Source organism: Arvicola amphibius, chromosome 8 (genome assembly GCF_903992535.2).
Source record: "Arvicola amphibius chromosome 8, mArvAmp1.2, whole genome shotgun sequence".
In the NCBI taxonomy this organism is placed as follows: domain Eukaryota; kingdom Metazoa; phylum Chordata; class Mammalia; order Rodentia; family Cricetidae; genus Arvicola; species Arvicola amphibius.
Window position 1 is genome coordinate 36,036,730 of NC_052054.1, and position 19,482 is coordinate 36,056,211.

General features: G+C 38.3%; 1 protein-coding gene across 2 annotated transcripts in view; it reads left to right on the top strand.

Moving 5' to 3' along the window:
* Ptprk (protein tyrosine phosphatase receptor type K) overlaps positions 1-19,482 on the top strand; it is a 523,134-nt gene that overhangs the window by 320,451 nt on the left and 183,201 nt on the right. For both annotated transcript variants that reach the window (XM_038340426.2, XM_038340427.2), the window contains exon 7: positions 1,071-1,364. In XM_038340426.2, coding sequence (XP_038196354.1) covers positions 1,071-1,364 — 294 coding nt within the window. The remainder of the gene's footprint in view (positions 1-1,070; positions 1,365-19,482) is intronic.

Here is a 19,482-nt window from a genome sequence, read left to right on the forward strand (position 1 = left end):
AATGGTCCAGAAGTTGAAAGGAAACACCACCTGGTGACAGTCTACTAAAAAGGCTCCTATGCTGTGTATTCCAGTGGGAAGGCTGGGCAGACAGAGCAAGGTCTGTGGAGTCCTCCAGAGACAGCCCAGTCTTTCACCAACATTGCCATTGGGGAAAACCTGCTCTAATGCATTATTCATTATTCCATAAGTTCAGATGTTGAAATAATATTTTCCAAAGTTTCTGTCAAGCAAAATATCTTAAGCCTCCTAAAATTAAATTGCAATGTCCCTTTGACATTTGAGCTTAATAAGTGACATATTGCCTATCCCATGCTGCTGCGTGGGCCAGTGATATATAGTGATTGGGGATTTCTTCTCGGTGTAAATTTCAATCTCCTACTCTGTGCGGTGGGAGTATGGCACCAACTTTCCTTCGAGCTTGCTGTGCCTCCTTGTTAGCTCATCTGTCGGAACTTTAAAGTTGCAAGAAACAAAGCAAGAGCAGAAGCAAAAATAAATAAAGAGAGGATAATGTTAGAGCTCACCTCCCTCCACATCTGAGGAGACCGCTCCTCTCCAGTGCTTTCTTTACATCCCCATTTACTGCTGTGCCTTTGCCACTTTCTCTCCTGGAAATGCATGTCTTTTGCTCAATTGGCTAAAGGCCTCCATAAAACCAATGGCTCTTTAAAATAGACTTGCTACATCATTGCTGTCTAGGTTATATCTTATTTTATTTTCCTTTGTTTTTTTTTTCTCCCTTTCCTTCTTTTCCCTCAGTTTTTTTGGGGATGTGCCCTACCACTTACCCCCGTCTGGCCACTATGCTGACCTCCTGTTTGCATTACTCCCTCAACCTCCGCACCCTCTGTGTTGGGATCGCAAGCGTGCACCACCAACCCTGATTTGCTTAGCTATTTAACATTGACAATGTGTTTCTAAGTTGTTTATTAAGCCTTTGGTTACATATGGATGTATATGTATATGGAACTTCTTTATTTGTAATATACATGCTATTGTTAATATATCTATGTTTTGGAGTTTAAATTCTTGCCTAACTAGAGTGTACACATACATGTCTTTCCTAGAACCACCGAGACCCATTGCTCCTCCCCAGCTGCTTGGCGTTGGGCCTACTTACTTGCTGATCCAGCTAAACGCTAACTCCATCATTGGCGATGGTCCCATTATCCTGAAAGAAGTGGAGTATCGAATGACATCAGGATCCTGGACAGAAACCCATGCAGTCAATGCTCCAACGTACAAGTTATGGCATTTAGACCCAGACACAGAATACGAGATCCGTGTTTTGCTCACCAGACCTGGTGAAGGAGGCACTGGGCTCCCAGGACCACCGCTGATCACCAGAACCAAGTGTGCAGGTAAGGTACCATACCAGGCTGGGCCCCCTGAGAAGGAGTCTCACAACCATTAGCACACATATGGGTTTAAAAGTTTTGATTATTTGGTGTGTGCTTTAGACATACGATCTTTATTGAACTTTTTGACAGTTCCACAGATGTGTAATCTGAATTCTTATTGTTGTGATTTCTGACCCCAGGGTCCACCCTTCTAAGCATTGTATTGAATTTGTTCATTCGCCACCTTCTTTATGTAATAATATGCCTGATTTAAGAGCAGGTGGAGTGCGTCTTTGAAACTATCCTACTATTTGATGATACTATTTGATGATGATATTGTCGGAGTGTTTTCTTGCACAGTCACTTTGATGAGCTTTGTTTTCTGTGCAGAATATCTTAGGTAGCTCTAAAGCATTTTCACGTTAAGTTAATACTGTAAACCTTCTAACCATGTAGAAATGATCTACCTCATTGATTTTTATCTTCAGTGTAGAGGTCACATAATAGAGATAAGAAAATGGACTGTAGGACTAGAGAGAGAGCTTATTTACTACAGTGCCTGGACCAACAAACATGAAAAGAGTTCAGAAACCAGCCCCCACAGAAATACTGAGTGTGTTTATGTGCAACTGTTACTTCTCCTCTGGGATTTAAAGACAGGCCAGTCCCCAGGGCTCACTGCCTTGAGGCAGTCTGTGATTTCTTACCTGAGTGAGAGGTGTGAGAGCCTGCCTCATAGAACTCAGTGGAAACAATAGAGAAAGGTGTCCCATGTCAACCTCTGGCCTCAATGCGCACACATGGATAGAAATAGAAACAAATGAAAACTGATTGTACAGGGTACCTCATTGACATGTGTGTGGGAGATCCTGTTGATGATTAGCCCAGTAGCTTGACACCTCCTAGAGAATGCAGGAAGTTTCCTCTCTGCTACTCTGAAGCATGATTAATTAAAACTCAGAGAGAGAAATTGGGGTTCAACCTGAAGACCAGAAAAAGCAAAACAGCCAGTCATTGACTCTTACCTCAACCTCAGTTTGAAATGGCCATCCTGCCTCCAGTAATGTCAGAATGAGACTGAATCTGAGAGCTGTTTCCTTCCACTTTATAATCCTCTCTGGGGCTGGGATTGAAGTCATGCACCACTGCGATTAAAGACACGCACCGCCCAGTTTTTATGGCCAACTAGTATGGCTACTAGTATTAAAAGTATGTGTTACCACTGCCTGGTCTGTAAGACTGACCAGTGGGGCTGTTTTACTCTCTGATCTTCAGACAAGCTTTTTTTATTAAAATACAAATGAACTACTACAGTACTACTCTAACTCTGCCTGGAAATGAGTGCTGCAAACAATGCCCTCATAAAACATAAGGCAACTACAACATAATATGGTCTATGCTGTACCACTGGAGAAATATTCTTAGCTAGGCAAAGATAAAACACTTGGCCACCTATTATTTGAACACAGTTTTACTTTAATAATTGTCAAAATGATAATTTTTAGTTTAAGGGGACATTTTTGTATCAGTGGAGCATTAGGTGAAAATATGCACGCACACACACTCACACACTCACATACGCACGTATGGAACACTTAAATAGGCAATTTTTGAAAATGGAAAACAGCACCATGGGAAGCTATGAGACTATTAAGTACTTATAAAATGTCTTTTTGAACATCTGCTTATTATTTACAATTTTATTGGGCTATTCACCAAGAATTTTGGTTTAGCGCACAGTAGTCGATAAATATTTTTGTTGCAATGAAGTTTATAGAAATGACTAACACGTGTGTTGAATGTTTTCAACTTCGGGACATTTAGCTGTTGCGACACCACAGGGGCAGTGAGGAAGTAGAGTCCCCTAATGTGTTGGTGGCATCTCCTTACATCTGGCAGTTGCAAGCTTCATTGAAGTTTGACCTCAAATTCATGTTGGCCCCTGGCTCAGCTTCAAAGTTAGTTTGTAGATACTCTGTAGATCTGTGACCTCTTCTTCCAGGTTTTGTGATACTTATGATACTGTCGCAACTTTCTACAGGGAAGGCAGGCTGACCTCACAGCTTCAGCTAGTCAGAGAAGTCACTGCAAAAGGGGAAATGTGATGAACTTGACAGACTTACTCTCTACTCTGAAATTAATATCTCATGCCAACACTAATGACAGCTGAGAGTTTATTTTGCTAACCATAGCAACGACGCATGTTTTTTTATAGAAATTACTTTTTCAATAATTAATCTTTATAAATTCTAATAAAATTATAAAGTTGATAGCAATATGCTATTCCAGTAGTCTTTCTCTTGAGTTTGTCTGTACTTCCTTTTATGTATCTATTGTGCTTTCTTAATTTTATTTTCATCAGAACAGGCCATTAGGAATTAGCAGCTGCACAACGAATTTTTATGAAACCGTTTAACCTCAAAAATACTTGACACTCATTATTGGTGAGTGAATTGCGAAGATTGTAGGTGAATGTTCTGAGGGCCATCATGCTGTATTAAGTGGGTGAAAACGCCATGTTAATGAACATTGATTTGTTCTGTATTGATGCATGTGTTCAGAGTGTATTGAATCAACAAAAGGGAAAATATGACTGGAAATCACTACAAGAATAGCCTCGTTTGAGGGAGGCAGCAGCATAAGAATATCTCCCAGTCATAGCTATTGACAACTTAGAAACGTCTTGATGTTTAGGAATTATATGGGCCCTTTAGTCTGATTTCTTATTTGAGAAACATTTAATTTGTGTATTCATGATGAATTTGAATGATATCAGGCCCAATCAGTTTTTTTTTTTTCAAAATAAAGGAATTTCAGACCATCTTGAACCCATAAGAAACCATTGCCAATGTTTGTCACAATTAGTATCTTTCCAAAGTTACTCTGATCTAGATTTTTAGGGGAAATGAACTAAAGACTAGATTTTTCTCATGTATGTATTATACTTGAGAGAAGACATGGCTACCGACCAAGGTCAACTTAAGGTTAATATTAACTCCTGACATTTGGAAAAGAGGGAAAACTCATGTAGTCATTTTAATTATTCCCTGAATAGGAAAATCAGAGCATAAATTAGAAAAACCATAAAGTGATTTCTTCCCCCTCGCTTCATCCCTCTCTCCCACCTCTTCTCAAGATCCATTTCCTTTTCTCTAAACTGCAGTTCCCCAGGTCATTATGGACCTCACCTTTGGCCTCAAGCAGTTACCACAAAGCAGTAAACTACAGTACAACACATACAAACCATGCTACTAGCTGATTTTTTTTTAGCAGAAATTTCAGAAGCTTAAAAATGCTTTGTAATTCACAGGAATGATCCCTTTGAGAGTTCAAGATGAAATTTCCTATCAAATGCTGTCAAACTGTCCTTGCCATGAGTAATGGTATTTACACAGAGTTGAGTTCTAGATCTACAAAACATCCTCTTTAATCAGGAAAGACAGTATATTGAATAATTGTTATTTGTTTTCAAATAGTTATTTTTATACACCATGTGCTAAGTATGTTAAATCACCAAAAAAACCCTTAAAAGTCTAAATCTTCATATGTTTTCTCTCTCTGTTTATCTCTCTGTGTTTCTTTTGCTTTACATTTCTGTTTCTCTCTCTCTCTCTCTGTGTGTATATATATATATATGTAATTTTGATTTATATATATGAAATCATTGTAATTTTAAAGGGATAATATCATTTTCTGCCATTAAGATATTCTTACTGTGTTTTGTTATATTATACCAAGAAAATGCCATCCAGAGAGTGAATTAATTACCATATACCATTTATTTTCAAATTTCACTTTACTACACTTTTAAGCTTTTGAAGTTATGTGTCTAGTAGCAGTAAAAGTCATTTGGAAGACATCTGGTAGAAAATAATTGTCCAACCATGAAAGGCTTTCAGTGTGCACATTGTTTACAAGCTTACATTTTAAGAGAAAGTATAAGACTTATGGCTAAATACTGATTAGTACGACTTTAGAATCAACACATAAAGTTATATGTCACATGATGCAATCTCACCAATCCTAGTATTAGAAGATGAATGAACAAAAATGGTAGCCGATCAAACCTGGGGCACATGCATGACTACTTACATCCCTGAAACAGCATGGCTTAAAGCTCCCAGCTTTACCCATATTGAAAGCAAAGGAGATGGGTGCTGGACACTCAAATATACAAGCCATGTTTTGTAACCCCTACCATCCCAGAGTGGATTAGTTCACCATTCTCTGAAAATGTCCTGCGTAGTTGGTAAAGCATTTTTGTTTACCGTCATGAGTCACATTAAAATCATTTGGTAGATGCAATTACCTGCTTCAAGGTCTCAAGTCGGGAGAGGAGGTAATTGTGCATTGTAGTGGCTGAAGCCACCTACGCTCCGTTTCATGCTTCTCCACAAACCCGGGGCAAGTGATTATTTCACCGTTAGTCTACAGCCCGACGCGTGTCATTGTTCACATAATGTTTCTTTAGGCACTTTATAAATTTTAAAAAGTGCCGCAAATGTGAAGTTGCCGTAAGTGGGAAGTAATTCAAAGATTCTATTGAACAATCTGAGAATGTATACTTGCTTTTTGTTCCCCCTTCTGCTTGTTTCCTCTGGGCATACCATCTGGTATATAAGCAGAACAAAAATACAGTTTCTCCTTCTTATCAAATGGCAATAAAATATGCCATCCCCAGGAACTGTCTGCATTGCACGCCTCCTCAATTGCACATTAAAATTGTTTCTTTAAATTAGCTTCTGCATCCGGAGAAGCCATCGTGGAACCGCTTAATGGTAACTGACTTTTGGCAACATCTCCTTCATAGGCAAGGTCAATCATTTAGAGTGTCCACAACATAATGTATTTACACATTTGAGGATACTACTCTGTCCTTTTAAATATTAAAGTTTAATGCTCTTGGCAGTTTTTAGCAGAGATGTAGACCTATGAAACAGTGGGAGGGAGAAGGTCCTCCTTTAAAAGGAACATTTACTGAGCATGTACTTCTTCTGCCCTGAATCCAGAGTTGAAGAAAAGAAATCATAGATGGGCGTTTTCTAAATTCCGCGATTTGTGGGATTGAATTTTGGCCCTTTAGCTATAGCTTCATCAGCATAGGAATATTGATTTTTACTCTGGTCCAAGATACTTATCTGTCTTAAAGACTAGTTACGACTGACACTCAGCTTAAAGCTTGGAACAAAATAAAATTGGATTGTAAAAAGTGGTTTGTTCTAATAGTGTTAGGATGGCTATTTCTTCAGTTTCAGTTGAAGGCTTGTATTAATGTATTTTTTTCATTTTTCAAAAAGTATTTCAAATTACACATAATTTATGTGTTATTAAAATCATTTTTGAGTATGGATTTAATAAAAACCATGATTCTGTTATTGAGGTCAGGAAAACTAAAGATGGTGCTGGACTGACCGCTCAGCAGTTGAGGACACATGAACCTGCATTTGGCTCCTAGCAACCTTATTGGTCAGCTCGCAACCTCTGTAACTCCAGCTACTGGGTATCTGATGCTCTCCACAGGCATGTACATACGTGCACTTCACACATAGGGACACATAAACATGCCTATTTTTTTCAATGAAAGAACAAAGCAAAAGATAAAATCTATAAATAAAACTGGTATAGGGCTCGGGAGATGCTCAGTGGTTATGGTGTTTACTGTATAAGCAGCAACTGTGGGGAAAGGTGTCACATATGTGTGGGTTGGGCATATGGCTTACCAGTTGTTCTAGTCACAGGAAAGCTGGAGACATGCAAGACTAGATCCCTATGTAAACCTACTTTATCAATGAACTCTTGGTTCAGATGAGAGACTCTGACCTCAATGACTAAGGTCAGAGCAGGCAGGGGACAGTCCAGAAGTCAACGTGTGGCTTTTGCATACACATTTACCACTCATGTGCATCCATATCTACACGTATGTGGGCACTTATACTTAGATGAACATTCATAATGCACACAGAGATGAATGCCGCATGCATATGAGAGAGGAAATATAAAAGTAATGAAAACCAGTTCACCAATTTCTTTAGTAGTCAAAAAGTTATACCCTATTCCATTTCTTTCTTTTTAGTGAATAATGATCTGATTTTGTTGTTCAGGTTGTCTAGTCTTTATTCTATTTGAAAAGCACTTGTTCCCAAGATGTGTTCATAGCTGGCTTCTTTGTTTACAGCCCTAGTGTAAGTGTCAACGCTTCAGCGTGACATGGGTCATGCCTTGGATGTCAACCCTGACTTGTAAACAGAGTGAAGAGTAAGGACATGCCAGGAACATTCCAAGCAGAGGGAAGTCCATGCTTCACTCGGGTGTGAACACTGTTGGTGATCTGTGGCTCTAAATATAGATGATGGATTCAGGGGAGTATTGACCAGCCCTAGGCTTGTGGTTGAATTGGCTGCGGCTAAGCTGTGGCCATTTCTAACATGGTTCTTGGGTTGAGCAGTCTGAAATTATCAGCTGTGATTTTTACAAAGATCATTCCATCCCTGAGGAGTATGATCCAAGAAAAACCCAATGGCAGACAAAACATGCATCTATAATTGCATATGCATGCATGGTTTTATTTATACTGTTATAGAAAAGATTGTAAGATGTGTGTGTGTGTGTGTGTGTGTGTGTGTGTGTGTGTGTGTGTGTATGTGTATGTGTTTTACAGGAAAGACATATCCTGTAATCTTCTTTATAACCTTGCTATTATATCAAATAATTAATAGTCAATCTATAAATACAATCATTCCTGATTATTTTCAAAGAGATATTTTACAAGAGCTCTGTAAATGCTCTTATTGCTTATTTATTTTATGTTTCATTGAAATACTTTTTGTTTTCAAGTCTTTGGGTTTCCCAGTTTCCTGAATATGCTTATGAAACCTTTGGTACAAAATGTTTGTACCAAAACCTTTGTTGTGTGATATTTTGTATTCTGACAAACAAAGCTTGTCTGGAGATCAGTAGGCAGAGCTACCAGTAGTAACCCTTAGAAGCCAGGCAGTGGTGGCCAGTGCTTTTAATTCCAGCACTTGGGAGGTAGAGACAGGAAGTGATAAGGTGGGGTGCAGACAAGATCTCAGCTATTTTTGGGCTAAGGCACTAGAGAGGAAGGAAACAACTGGCGGCTGCTCCGTTCCTGTTTCTTTGATCTTCTAGGTTTGTTTGAGGATACATTCATTTCATGCATTTGATCATAGGCCCTTCTTCTACTAATTGCCATCCTAGGATTAAAGGTGTACTGTTGTAGGGGGAGCGGCCATGTTCCACTGCCCGGCTAGCTTAACCCCCTAAATAACCACAGAGAAATTGTATTAATTAAATTACTGCCTGGCCCATAAGCTCTAAATTCTTCTTGGCTAACTCTCACATATTAGTTTAACCCATCTCCATTAATGTGTATCTCCATTTCACTGTGGTTTACCAGCATGAGTCTAACCAGCATCCGACTCGGACAGGAGAACCATGGCATCTGCCTGTCTCTGCTTTCTTCCTCCCAGAATTCTGTTCTGTCTTCCCCACTTATCTATGCTCTGCCCTATCAAAAGGCCAAGGCAGTTTCTTTATTCAACCAATGAAAGCGACACAAATACAGAAGGACCCCCTATACCAGTGTACCTGATAAGATAACATGATAGGGTTTTACTTCCAAGACTCTAGTATTATAACCATACCCCCAAACAAACAAACAAACAAACAAACAAATGCAAACTGCTGTTATTTGGTGTGTTGCTCAGAGGTACAGGCATGTCTAACATTTGGGAGTCACTCAAGGTTTATTCCTCAACAAGAAAGGGGGATTTTTAAAAAATCAGAAATATGGGGCAACTTCTCATCAGAAAACAAATTTTCTTCAAGCACTGTTAACTTTTCTAAACAGAGATGGTCTCATAGTTGCTTTGCAACGACTCTAAGCTTATTTATTCCCAAGTCCTTACTTGTAATATAATGCATATAATAAGCCCTGCCCATGTGACCATGAAAGTAGTTCAGTTGATCCTTCTAGTGTCCTCAGTGAATCTATAATAATGATGAATATATTAAAAGATATTTTCATCAAAGATAATAATCTACTCCATAATTCCAGTCATCAGAATATTGCCATTTCTGCAACTCTCTGTGGAACTCATAATTTCTGGAAGTATATGCTATACTTTAGGCACAGGGTGCCAGGAAGCTGACAGGACAGTTCTGACAATGGGCGACTGGACTTGGGTCACTCAGCACCAGAGTCATGAAAGAGGAACACATATGGAACTTTCTTAGTTGTAGTGGGCTTAGGAACAGGATGTGCAGTGTTCCACACAGCCCAGTTCTCTTCACAATTCTGTAAAGGTAATAGCCTCAGTAAAAATGTAATTACCTTCACTAACTAGAGTTCGCTTGTCCTCAGCATCATAATTTCTCAGCCGGCTTGCATTGTTGATGAAAAGCATTTGGAAGCCCATGAAAGTGACACTGTGCATATTTATCTTCAGTGCTTTACCACATGTTGAGTTTGTTAATGGTATCATTAAGTACTTTTTATTGGCTTCATTTGTTTTTCTATTGAGTTTCGCATATTACACTCAAGCTGACAGGTGGAAATAACCATCAATCTTATGATATGTCACAGACTTCCCCTCAAAGCCTAGAACTTTTATTTGTTATTGATAGCAAATAGAATTTTTGTTTTGTTTCGATTTGTTTTGTTTTTGAGACAGGGTTTCTCTGTAGTTTTTGAAGCCTGTCCTGGATCTGGCTCTTGTAAACCAACCTGACCTCAAACTCCCAGAGATCCACCTTCCTCTGCCACCCGAGTGCTGGGTTTAAAGACTTTCACCATCACCACCTGGCAGCAAATAGAATTTTTTATAGCAAATAGACAACCATATTTTAAACTCCAAAATGATACATTAGTGATGTCTTAAACAATAATTCCACAGCCTTGTCTGATGAACAAAATAACCTAAGTACAATTAAAGAGATGTAGAACTAACTTGGAAAAAAATGAGTTAATTATGAGAACAAGTTCAAGAGTGGCAGCCTGTGAGCCTCAGACCTCAGTGATTCATGACAACAGTCCAGGTTTTTCCTTCATTAAAAGTTACTTCTGCCTTCAATTATCATTCTGTGTTCAGCTCCTTATAGAATTATAACATGTGTTTTTTGATTTAAAATAAAAAACAAATAATATTCAGGCAAAAAACATGAAATAGTTTATCATTTATTCATTATCGAACGTATTCACTCATTCATTGAATTTGTGTAGGTGGTGCTGAGGTAACGCTATTTGGTATTTTTGAAACCTAGTAACCATATTTATCCAATAGTACTTTGAGGAGCTTCAGCCACTCTGCATAGTTTCTTCATGATAAAAATCATTCCATCATTTAGTTTGACTCAATGTAGATCTAAACATGAGAACATCGACTTAAGAAGTCACTTTCCCACCAGGCAGTGGTAGTGCATGCCTTTAATCCCAGCACTTTGAAAACAGATGGAAGTAGGTAGATCTCTGTGAGTTCAAAGAGAGCCTGTTCAACAGAGCAAGTTCTAGGACAGCCAGGGCTACACAGAGAAACCCTGTCTGCCCACTCCCCCTCAAAAGAAGCCACTCTCTCATCTTTGCTGTCTGCTTCTGACTTATGGAATCATTGTACACAGTGATTCTTTCTTCGCCGTTTTTAAAAATTATGTTTTATTTATTTAATGATTTTTAAAAAATCTTTTTAAATTTCATTTTACATTCATAGGACCAGAGGAAATGGAAAAGCTCACTCAAAAGAAAGAGATAATAAGGGAATTTTATTTTAGAGTCTTAAAAGTTATATTATATTTTGTGATCCCAGTAGAAAATGAACTCTTAAGGGTAGGAACTGACACTTTTCATGTAACCTCAGGCAGGATCTGTGCAAATTCATCTGTCACTACATATGACACAGCCTAGAAATCACCGGGTGATGTCCATTTTAATTGTCTCGGATGAATCTTCTCAGTGAGGATAGTTTTAAATGGTAACTTCTCTTCTATTTTCTGGTCAGTAGTGTTATTTTTATGTATTACTACATATTTTTTCTTTAAATAATATAATAAGAAATCAGAAAAATATTTTCCTCTGCTTACCATAACTTATTTACTAAGTCCTTTAAAGATATATTCTCTACATTCAGCATATGTTTTCCTAATATTTTATACTATTACAGGTAAGATTATATTTTATTACCAAGTAAGGTATGTGTGTAGCAGGAGTGCATTCTTTTCTAAGGGTAGTATATTTCCTTTTATGGGTAGTTTTTTGTGGGGGTGGTTAAGAAGCGTTTGAAAGGCAATGTTGACAGAGATTGCACAGTAACTCTTTATTCCAGAGTCATTCTCCTGCTCCTCTTTCCTTTCTCTCACTTCTGGTGAATTCTGCATTATAGATATCTATGAAAATTAGGCATGCGCCTCACTTCCAATCCATCTTCCCTATCCAGATGAGCTGGAGATGTTATAACACTCATGCACCAACTCTGTATCTTTGGACCTTCCTTATTGAAAAATCTCATGTTCGGTAGACCATATAAAATTTATATACCAGAATTATTTTTATCAAATGTACATATAAAGGCAATATTAGTGTGAGGGGGGTGATACATCACAGTTGGTAACGTACTTGAGTTCAATTTCTGGATTCCATGTTTATTTTTCTTTTAAAGCGGACATACTGGCATGTGTTTGTAATGCTAGTGCTGGGGTGGGAAGGAAGCTCACCAGAGGGCAAGCCTTGCCTGCTTGATGAGCTCCAGGTAAGGAAGACTCCCTGTCTTAAAACATATGTCGACCATATTTGAAAAACGACACTCTAGTGTAAACTCTTGTCTCAACATGCACGCACATGAGCACACTTGTTCACGCCAATAGGAACATTTGCCAGGAGCATTTAAAAAAGAATTTTTAAGTTTTTATAAATTGGCTTAAAATTCTATTTTTAACCTGTTTATGTGTGTCTTCGTTCCTTGTGTGCATATACAGACCAGAGGATAATTTCACACACTGGTCTTTCCATCATCCATGGATGTTGGGATGGAGCTCAGGACATCATGCTTGCAACTAATACATGCGTTTACCCACTTAGCAGTCTTGCCAATTGACAAAGAACATTTAAAAACCTTTTTTAGTACTATCATATTTATATGAATGTTGTGACAATATTGCTTGGCTTCATTTTCCTATGACTATGCCTGTTGGAGTTTCTTTAATTTATAAAGAACATGTGATTTTATGTTCTGCTTATTTTAGCTGTCATCTTCCCCTGCCTTCTATTCTCCTGGACAGTTCACCATCTCTCACCATTATTTAATATTCTCCTACATAATTGTGCTGAGATTTATTTAGCCTTTCCTCTATCACTGGCAGGTTGAACTAACTAGCCACTATGAATTCTAAAATAAAAACCTTGTGATTGTCTTCCCACATATTAAATGTGGTTGATACACAGTGTTCACTTATTTATCGTCCCCAAATATTCTAATGATGCCATTATGAACAAACAGGTGCATTGCCCCATGCTATGAGAGGGGCAATATGATAATTCCTGTGAGAGGAACTATCTTGTAATTCTTCATCTGCAACTTCCCCATGAATCACTACTCTGGACACTTGGGCTCATTAGTCCACTGACTTGATCGATATCACAAAACTACTGAGTCAGAAAGGAAGAGTGTGGTTCACATTGCGTTTTCTTTGTGTCTCCTATAGGTATGGCAGACACTACCGAAATCGACTGCTATTCTAAGCCGAAAGTTCTTTTGGGGCAGTCTAAAGAATCATAATCTGTAACCTGGATCTGGGCTTACAATGTGCTGGGCAGAGCATTAAGCTCTTGGCTGTAGGTCAGGGCTTCCTCCGTGTTGGTCTGTGCTGAGCTACACAATTTCTACATACAGTTTCCATTGTTTAGAAAATGGTTGTGATAAAGTTTACATAGATGCGCTCTCTAGCTATGCATGCTGCATCTCTGAAAGACGGCTAGAGTTTTATGAAAGCAACAGATTAAGAGTTCTGTTTATAATATAAGGTTTGGTCATGGGTAAACTCTATATTTGAATGTGGCCCATGTGCCTCCCAAAGGATAACTCACCCAGTCTCCCTAATGTCTCATCTTTGGTTTGTACAATAAGGGTGAGTAATTGAAATTACCCCTCTCATGTTTGGGAGCTGATTAATCAGTGAGCCATGTGCTAAAGTCCAGCATTGGTTCTGCATTTTCCAGGAATTGTGTCTCTGGTTATGAAATGACTTTTTAAAATGAGCTAGATAAACGTCTTAGTAAGTGTGTTCATTGTTTTACTCAGAGGTATATGCACCAAACTCGTCTTGAATCTTTGCCTGTAGCGATTGACCGAATATGTTCATAAGGCTCTCGGTGTGTGGTCTACCTTTCTGTTGGAAATGCTATGAAATGCTTTACTCTTGGTCTTGGCAAATGAGAGCTGTAGTAGCAGCAGTGCCACAGAATGAAACAGTGGGTAATGCAGCTTCCCTTCATCCCCTCTATGGAAGGAAGGAAAGAAAGAATATTTATAATTATTGCATGTTTTTTGCCCCCATTAGGGATATTCAATCCTTAATGCTGTTTTAAATACACAAGAAACAAGTAAGCCTTATTATATGATAAGCCATTTTATTGAAGACATTATGAAGAGTTTAAATATGCAGAGAATCGAAAACAAACAAAGAATCAAACAAAAACTATGTCGTCAACAGTCATTACACATTTTTTCCTTCTTTGGGATTGATACCCTGCATATATCTTTGCATCCCTCTATGAATACGTTAATTATAAATGCAAAGGACAGTTTTCTTAAAAGAATCAATGGTTTGAATGTTTTCTTAGTATATTTGGTATGGCTTGTTTTCCAGAGGAAATTCTCTAGTTGTGGTTTATAGAAAGGAGTGAGAGATTTCTGGGAGATTGGAAGACCGCTGCTTCAGTCTAAGCAAAAATTGATCAGCACTTGCGCTGAAGCCATGGAGATAAGCATTCCAGTGAGAAGGCAAGGCTAGGAGAGATTGGAGATGTGTAATCAGGAGAATTTGGTGACACCTTGGAAGTGAATTCCAGCATGGGAAATTAAGGTGTAGTGACAGGCTTTCACTTAAGGGGTGAAAGTTTGGAACAGTCTCATGAAGAAATTATCTGCTTCTTTGAGAAATGAGATAGTGGGAAGGCAATTGTCTTCGTGGATCTGTGGTTTAACCAACAAGGCAGAGAGTGGGGCATACAGATTTGAGCGTTCCCACCATTTCATTCCTTTTGGGAGTGTCACGGTGCACTCTGACTTCCTTGAATTAGACACCGAATTGTCTCTTAGCTCGACTGTTTAACGGAGTCTCATCGTATGGGTTTATATATGGAAACTGCTAATGACTCACAAAGAAACCAGTAAAATGTATAATAGGTTGGTTTGTGTTTACGAATGAAACTTGTTCAGTGTATCCTTACACAGAGCCCCCAGTTTGTTGAATGGTGGCCCGCCTTGGTGCATCATAAGTGTTCTCACTAAGGGACAGACAGAGCATCATCGTAGTGACAGTGTGGACTTCCGCTTTAGTCGGCTTCTACATCCAGTGCTAGGCTGACTTGCGAGTAGCTAGTGTTCAGTTCCTGTTTCTCTCTTCTTTACAGCAGTGCTCTCTCACTCAGGTTAAGGCTATGGATTTCTGTTTGCTAAAGTTGCAGTATTCGTCATCTCCTTGGGACACCCCAAGAACACATGAACGGTGATTAGCAGCCACCTACCCATGTTCCTTCTTTCTTTGTGGACTACTAGATACAACAGATAGTGTGGTAGTGATTGCCTGATGCTTACGTGCTAGTAACCCCCCTCCCCCATTCCGACTGTGAGCACTTTGATTATGGTCTATACAGTCTAATTCTGCAAAGCCTCAAATCAGAAGCCTCTTTAGAACAAAAGTAAATATTTAGCCTTCCTGGGGATTTTTGACTAGAGCAGGGCAAATAAGTATATATCTCGACTCAGGGGAAAGCAAGGATGTTTATATCTCTCTGACTCCACTGGAATGTTCTTATAAACCGAGAAAAGTAGGTCAGCAAAACTGAGTTATTTCCTTCTGAGATCTTCAGAGCGGATCTCTTAAGGAAATAACTCCACAGTTGCCTGTTACTGGGAATAAAAGATGGGGTGCATGCCAGTGACTCATTCCCCAATGACTCAAACTGGCATTGGCTGTAATCTGAGACATACAGGGTAAGGCGTTTTGCTGCCACGATTTCAGATGATCTCTTTTCATTGACAGTGTTTTTATTATTTTGGAAATTGCCAATAAGCCCCCTTTGAAGCTGTGGTCAGTTAAATCATAATTCAGTCGGGTACAGTTCTGGAAAAGATTCTGCCAAATAATAGGCCAGCCAACTTTCTGTTTCTTTATCAGATTCCTGATATTTTCCATGTAATAGGGAAGGTTTGCTTTGCTTTAGGGTTTCAGAGGATTAAGTCTGTGATTGGTTGGTCATGATATTAGGGGCTTTCAGTAGCCTATCCCTGCAGGAGTGTGTTGCTGAATTGACCTGCTCTCTTGTGGTCAAAAAAGAGGTAGGGAAATGAAGGAAGAAAGGAAGAAGGAAAGAGGAAGGGGTGGGATTTCCCACAATCCCCTTTGAAACATGCATAAGTCACTAAACTTGTGTCCACTTACCTTGTGGTCTGATATATAACCAGTGAAATTGTCAGGCATTCTTAGACAAAAGTTTTTATTTTCTAGGCTCTCAGATTTGAGAAATCACAGCCTGCCACCCCCACTTAAAGCTTCCCCTACCTCACCGGAGTACCACTCTCGAATCCAAGCCTTTGCCAATGCTGTGCTGTGGGAAGGCTCAGGTGCCGAACTCTGGCAATTACCTCAAGTTGTTTGGTCAGTGCATTGATGTCCATGTAAAACCTGTATTCATGATATTACTTTGGAGAGACTGGTTATGAGAGAAACAGATCTGGAACTCTACCAAGCCCTAGGAGACATATTGGAGAGAAAAACTTATAGGTGAACTTGTAACCCTGTAGTTAAATTATAGGTGAACTTGTAACACTAGTTAAACTATAGGTGAACTTGTAACACTGTAGTTAAACTGGGACAGTGCTGCTCTTATCTCAATTCTAAGATCAAAAATTGTTCCGATGAAATTTGTTCGCAATTAGAAATACTCTCCTTTTCATATCCACGAGGATGCAGTTGTAGCCCAGTGGTGTAGAACCCCTAGTGTCTGAATAAGAGAAATAATGTGTACCTGCCTGCAGAAGAACAAGAAAGATGACTGTTCCTGTGTACACAACATTTTAATTTTCCTGAGACCAGTAAGGTATTTGTTATATTGTTCTTTTCAGCAAGTAATTTTGCATATGCCGTCATCTAAAAATGTGTTTTCGGCTTGGACAGGTGGTATTTAAGTATTTGGGAGAGAGAAATGGTTTGGCAGACTAAGAAGGCACATTGCAAGCACCTGCCTTGAAAGGAGAGAAAGCAACTTAGACATTTCCCATTACTGTCCACTGCTAAGGTGCTTGCCTTAGCTCCCCCCAAAAACTCATGCTTGTGGCAATAATCGTGCTGTCATAGTTTTGGAACTAACATGAAAATGCAGTTTAATCTATTTGACAAATACTGCCTCACTTCTGGCCTGGCAAGTTTTTGTCATCGCACTTCGCTGATGTCTAAGCAGTTTGTGACACGCTGCCTGAAGTGGCTCTGGATTAACTGGATTAATCAAAAAAGAATTTTATTTGACATATTTAACTTTTTACCTTTTGTTTTTCTTTCTTCTACATACCACACTCTTTCTTCAGTTACTGAGTTCAGATTGCTCCACGTTCCTTGTTTATTACAAATATGTGAAATTATTATACCGAGATAAGTCATATAGAAGGAAGTTAATGTGTATCTGTACACATACCAGCTCACATATGACCTCGATTTCTGAAAAGTCCAATTATTCATTGTTTCTCCCCTTAGCATTTAAACTCGTGTCTGATACATCAGTTGATGGAAGATGTGAGTATTCTGCATGCTGGAGATTGATTTGATTACTGCAAGTTTTATACTCCCACATGCCCTTTGCAATGATATGTAGATTCATATTGTAAATGTTTCCTTTGATCCAACAACATCTACTGATGAAGCTCAGTGGTATCATTTTGAGGTAGCAACAAAACACAATTTAATCTTAATTGAAGGAGGCTGATAATTTGGAAATACTTAAGAGACATTAAAAATACCTCAATGTCAGAAAAATCTGTTTAAAAAGAGATAGTCGGGAGACATACAAAAAGTAATTTTCTATGTTTTTATTAAATTTAAAAATGAGGTGTATAAAGCTTCCTGGAAAATATTAAAATAATTGTATATGTTAACATGTGATCTAGCAATTTATTATAACTTAGAAATTGAAAGTTAATTTCATTTTTAGAGCTATTTCTAGCAAACAACATGTGATTATAATATTTACTTTAAGTATTTTTTCTCACCTCCGTAAATACATTCTGCGTCATCAAACAAGTTATAACAGTTCATGTCATTGGGGTGCATGCTTCAATTATGCTTCAGAGTAACAAAACAAGTAAGACGCTGGGCTGATTTCTCGCAAAGCTTCTTGAATCTTTTGAAGTGCTGTTGATTGTGGGTGGTAGGAACTGGATATTTTATCTAAAGAAGTCCGTGACTCTGTGCTCATAAAGTTCATAATAGCAATGTTAAGTTTTCAGAATATGTTATGGAAGTTGTCTTTGTTTCACTTACACAGAAAAGCATACATTTTTCTATTCTTACTAGTTTAAAAATATTAATTTGCGATTGCCTTACCTTACCTTTATAACAGGTTATGAAATTGGCAAGCAATCTTGTATAAAGTTTGACATTAAGGTTAAGGAAAGAAGTGGATCGGATAATAGAAGGAAACAATAGAGCTTTTCTGAACCTCTGGCATGTTTTCAGGAAACAATAGATCCTGAATTCATTGCAAATAACAGCAAAATCTTCACAATCATGATTACAGTGTGTACTGTTATGTACAAAATATCTGATACAGTTTTCCAAAGTGCAGACTGCTCAGCTGTTGACACAAGGTTATGTGTTTCATCATTGCAAGGACCCAACAAGGCGCCATATTTTCCACAAACTGTACCTGAGTCCTGTCTTTGTTGAGATCACACAGGCTGGTACTGTCAAACATGACACCCAAAGCCTTAAAGGATGCCATTGTTTTAATCAGGAAGTAAGCCTGAACAAATGTAGACTTCTCTTGAGTCCGAGGGTAAGAAAAGAACCGTAGTTCAGTGTTTAGGTTTTATTCAAGAACAAAGTGGGACTGCACATAGTAATTTTATCCTGGACATCCTCCTGCCATCCTTGGGAACATTCCTGTCACTTCTAGTTCTTGGTCTCAAAGCCATGAGGAAATTGATTTTCAAAAGGCACCTCTCCTAAGAACAGTTCATATTCTGTGCAGGGAAGTTGTATTTGGCGGTGTCTGAGTAACTGTCCTTATGAGCATCAAGCAGGAACACTCTTCTAATTAAGAGTTAAATGAGAAATTCATCAACCATGGAAAATTTTGGTAAATACTAAGTATAAACTTTAGAAATACATATAATATTTTTTATTTTACTTTCGATTTCTGTATTCACGAATATGAAAACCTTTAGTTTTATGTCTATAATTATCCGATTTCTGCGATTCAACCACTTAGCTATCCATCCACTATTTATTATTGTAATTATTTTCACAGTTTTTAAAAATATAAGCAACATGGTTATGAACATACCTTTAAGAACACATACCCATGGCATATAAATAAAACTATAATGGTAGTTTCATATGCTATAACCATTTTAATTTTTATTAGTGCACACTTTCAAGCCCATCTCCAAAGTTTCATACTTAGTAAGTCTAATCTACTAGACTTGAAGTTTTAAATATAATACCTTTACTTTACAAAACATGACGCCTGTGAGTCTGTTCTTAAAGCTAAAAATTGAGTGCTGATTGATTTTTATTTATTCAGGTTTGCCTGTTTACCGAGTATCCAGGACTCAGACATGGCATTTGTTAGTGCTGTGCATTTCTGTGCATCTGTACAGCTATTGTCCACCTGCTCACTTAGTATCTGCGTTTG